Source organism: Myotis davidii, unplaced genomic scaffold, assembly GCF_000327345.1.
Source record: "Myotis davidii unplaced genomic scaffold, ASM32734v1 scaffold169, whole genome shotgun sequence".
Taxonomy (NCBI): Eukaryota; Metazoa; Chordata; class Mammalia; order Chiroptera; family Vespertilionidae; genus Myotis; species Myotis davidii.
The window spans coordinates 285,689-288,942 of NW_006383005.1; the positions used below are offsets into that span (position 1 = coordinate 285,689).

Below are 3,254 nucleotides of genomic sequence, written 5' to 3' on the forward strand. Positions count from 1 at the left end.
CGCCGGCCGCCCTTCCATGGCGTGTCTCGGTCCAGGTACCACCAAGTTGCATACAGGACACTTACGAACCAGAATCTGGTGAACAGGAGGCCTATGAAGACTATAATGCAGGTCTGAGCTGGGGAGAGAAGCAGGTGAGAGGTCTGAGAGGAAGGAAGTGCCCAGTACCCGCAGCACTGGCCCGTCCAGCCCACGGCCCCAGGAAGAAGAGATCAGCTTCCCAGGCCTTCAAAGAGGAGAGATGCAGCCAGCCCAACGTCACCCTGGAGCGTGGATTTTAACCTGCGTAGGCCTAACTCCAAAACTCACCCCCCACTACACCAGGCTGCTTATTCACTTGGGTCTTCCCCTCCACCTCCCTCCCTCCAGTAAAGTATAGTTGACCCTTGAACTTCTTGGGTCCATTTATATACAGATTTTTCCCCATAAATACAGTACAGTACTATTAATGTGTTTTCTCTTCCTTACGATTTCCTTAATTACACATTTCCTTTTCTCTAGCTTATTTTATTGTAACAATACGGTATATGATACATAGAAGATACAAAATATGTATTGGCTGTTTAAGTTATCTGTAAGGCTCTGGTCAACAATAAGCTATAGGTAGTTAAGTTTTGGGGGGAGTCGAAAGTTATACATGGCTTTTCGACAGCACAGGGGGTTGGCACCCTAACCCCATGTTGTTCCAGGGCCAACTGCAGTCTGCATTCACCAGGTTCTCCATAAATGCCTGGCGGACAACTGACTGTATTAACTGCTTTTAGTTTCCATATTTTGGGACCTCAGAGAACAAGGAGACACTCTGTGTGCCCAGTCCTCTCTCTGTCCCCCGTCTGCCCCATCTGCCCAAAGACACACCCGGCAGGCCCCCTTTCCCCCAATGAAACCTCCCATGGTTTCTCCATAACTTCAAGGCACAGCCCAAGCAGTTCGGCTCTGTGTGGCTGGCCCAACACCCTCCTGCTCCAGCCTCACCGCCCGCCCGTGTTCACACCCAGGAACACTGAACTGCTCACTGAGACCTTTCAGTCTCTTAGCTTTTGCTCGAGTTGCTTTCTGCCTGCATGCTCTTTCCTGGAGAAGGAGAAACGTCCCCACTTCCCTTCAACATTGTACCAGAGGCTCTGGCCAGTGCCACAGGTAAGAAAAATGAATGAACGCCTGGAGGGACCTGGAGAGCATTATGCTTAGCAAAAAAAACAAGCAAACAAAAATGAATGGACAGCATCAAGACTGGAAAGGAAGAAGCAAACTGTCTCTATTCACAGGCACACAATTCAATACATAGACTACCCTAGGGAATTTACAGAAGCTACCAGAACTTACATGGATTCAGCAAGGTCGCAGGGCCTTGGGAAAGAACATTTGCACGTATGTGGTTGCATGTGCATAGAGAATGGAAGGATTAATAACATGTAATATATATATACTGAGTGGCCAGATTATTATGACCACCCCATCAGTACAATGAAGTGAATTAGTTATGCAAATAATCCTATCTAATAAAAGAGAAACATGGTAATTGGCGTACGACGGCTACCCTTCCCATTGGCTAATCAGGGCGATATGCAAATTACCTGCCAGCCAAGATGGCAGCCGGAAGCCAGGCGCAGTTTGAATAACATGAGGCTTGCTTGCTTCAGTGACGGAGGACTCCAATGTTCCCTGCCTGCTTTGCCGGCCTCTGTACTTGCAATTTGAAACATTGTTACAAGTATAGAAGCTAAACAAAACCTCAGAAACCTGCTTTCAGCGAGCCCGGATCTCAGAGCTGGAGTTGTCAGGAGGAGGGAGACAGGACTCAGGGGACAATGGTGGGGCCATTGGTTTAAATTTTATTTATCTATTTTTCACATTAGAAAAAAGTTAGGGCTAAACCCCGTGGGCAAAATGAAAAGTGTGTGTGGGTAACAGAGAAGCATCACTCAGATGCTCAAAACTCAGAGGGAAGGTAAGAGAGGGTGGGGGTGAGGGGGAGACATCAACCAAAGGACTTGTATGCATGAAGATAAGCCTAAGTGATGGATGTGGACAACAGGGGTGAGGGTGAGGGCAGGATTGGGGGGATGAGGGGACATTGGGGGGATCAGGACACATTTGTAATACTTAATCAATAAAGGGAAAAAAATGTTTAAGAAGTGTGTGTGTGTGGGTGACTCCCACTGTAAGAAAATTAGCTCCAGAGAATAAAAACAAATTGTTAATAGTGGTTACATGGAGGGTAAGATTTTGGGAAATCTTTCACTTTTAGGATTCCCATTTTGTTTGGAGGTATTACAATAGCATGTATTAGTTTTGCAGTCAGTAAAAATAAAGGTGTGTGTGGGGGGGGCGGGGGTTGACACAGGACATTTGCACTTAACCAGACAGATCTTCCCCTACTGGACCGGCTCCCTCACCCTGGGTTCACCCTTTCATTCCTGTCAGCAGGCAAGATCCGGACTAAAGGTCACTTAGGAAGGGAGACACTTTCTTTCATTTAATCCTCACAACTCTGATGGGGAAAAATTTTAAATGCCGCTTTACAAAGGTCTAGAGAAGGTGTGCAAATTGGCTAAGGGCACACGGAGAGCTAGTGAGATGGGACCTGGGATTCAATTCTATTGTTTTGGCTACATCACACTCCCACGTATTCATTCAACAAATATTTATCAACTCCAACACTTCTCGGAGCTAGAGATGCAGCAGAGCAACCCACTGAGAGAGTATGTGGCTCTGGGCCCTGAGTCCGCGGTGCCAGGTCCTGGTTGGCATCTCCAGCCATTTTTCACAACTCCCCACAATGCCTCCTCTAACTCCAGAAAGGGCCAGCTGTTCATTTAATGTGCAGTGTTGACTCCCCCACAATTTATTCTCCCGCCAGCCTTTAAATCCTGCCCTCTGGACGCCATCTCCTAAATACCTCTCGAGAGAGGCCACTTCTTTCCACCCACTGCCGGCCTCCTGAGACCAGGGTTGGCAATCTTTTTCTTAAAGGGCCTGATTGTAAATATTTTAGACTTTTCAGCTCAAGAGGCAAACTGGAGGATATTACATAGTCACATAGCCATTTAAAATGCAATTATTTAGTCTTCCTGATTCAGTTTTGGAAGGTTGCATTTTTCTAGGAATTTGTCCATTTCATTCACATGGTCCAGCTTGTTGGCATATGGTTGTTCATAGTATTTTCTTACAATCTATTGTATTTCTGTGGTGTTCAGTGGTTACTTCTCCTCTTTCATTTCTGATTTTATTTATTTTTGTCCTCTCTCTTT

At 46.3% G+C, this 3,254-nt stretch overlaps 1 protein-coding gene across 1 annotated transcript in view; it reads right to left on the reverse strand.

Annotated features, from left to right (window-relative positions):
* Positions 1–3,254, reverse strand: part of MOGAT2 (monoacylglycerol O-acyltransferase 2) — a 38,783-nt gene that overhangs the window by 29,762 nt on the left and 5,767 nt on the right. Inside the window, 1 exon segment of the mRNA XM_006777908.2 lies at positions 1–118. This exon segment is cut by the window's left edge and continues 70 nt beyond it. Coding sequence (XP_006777971.1) covers positions 1–118 — 118 coding nt within the window.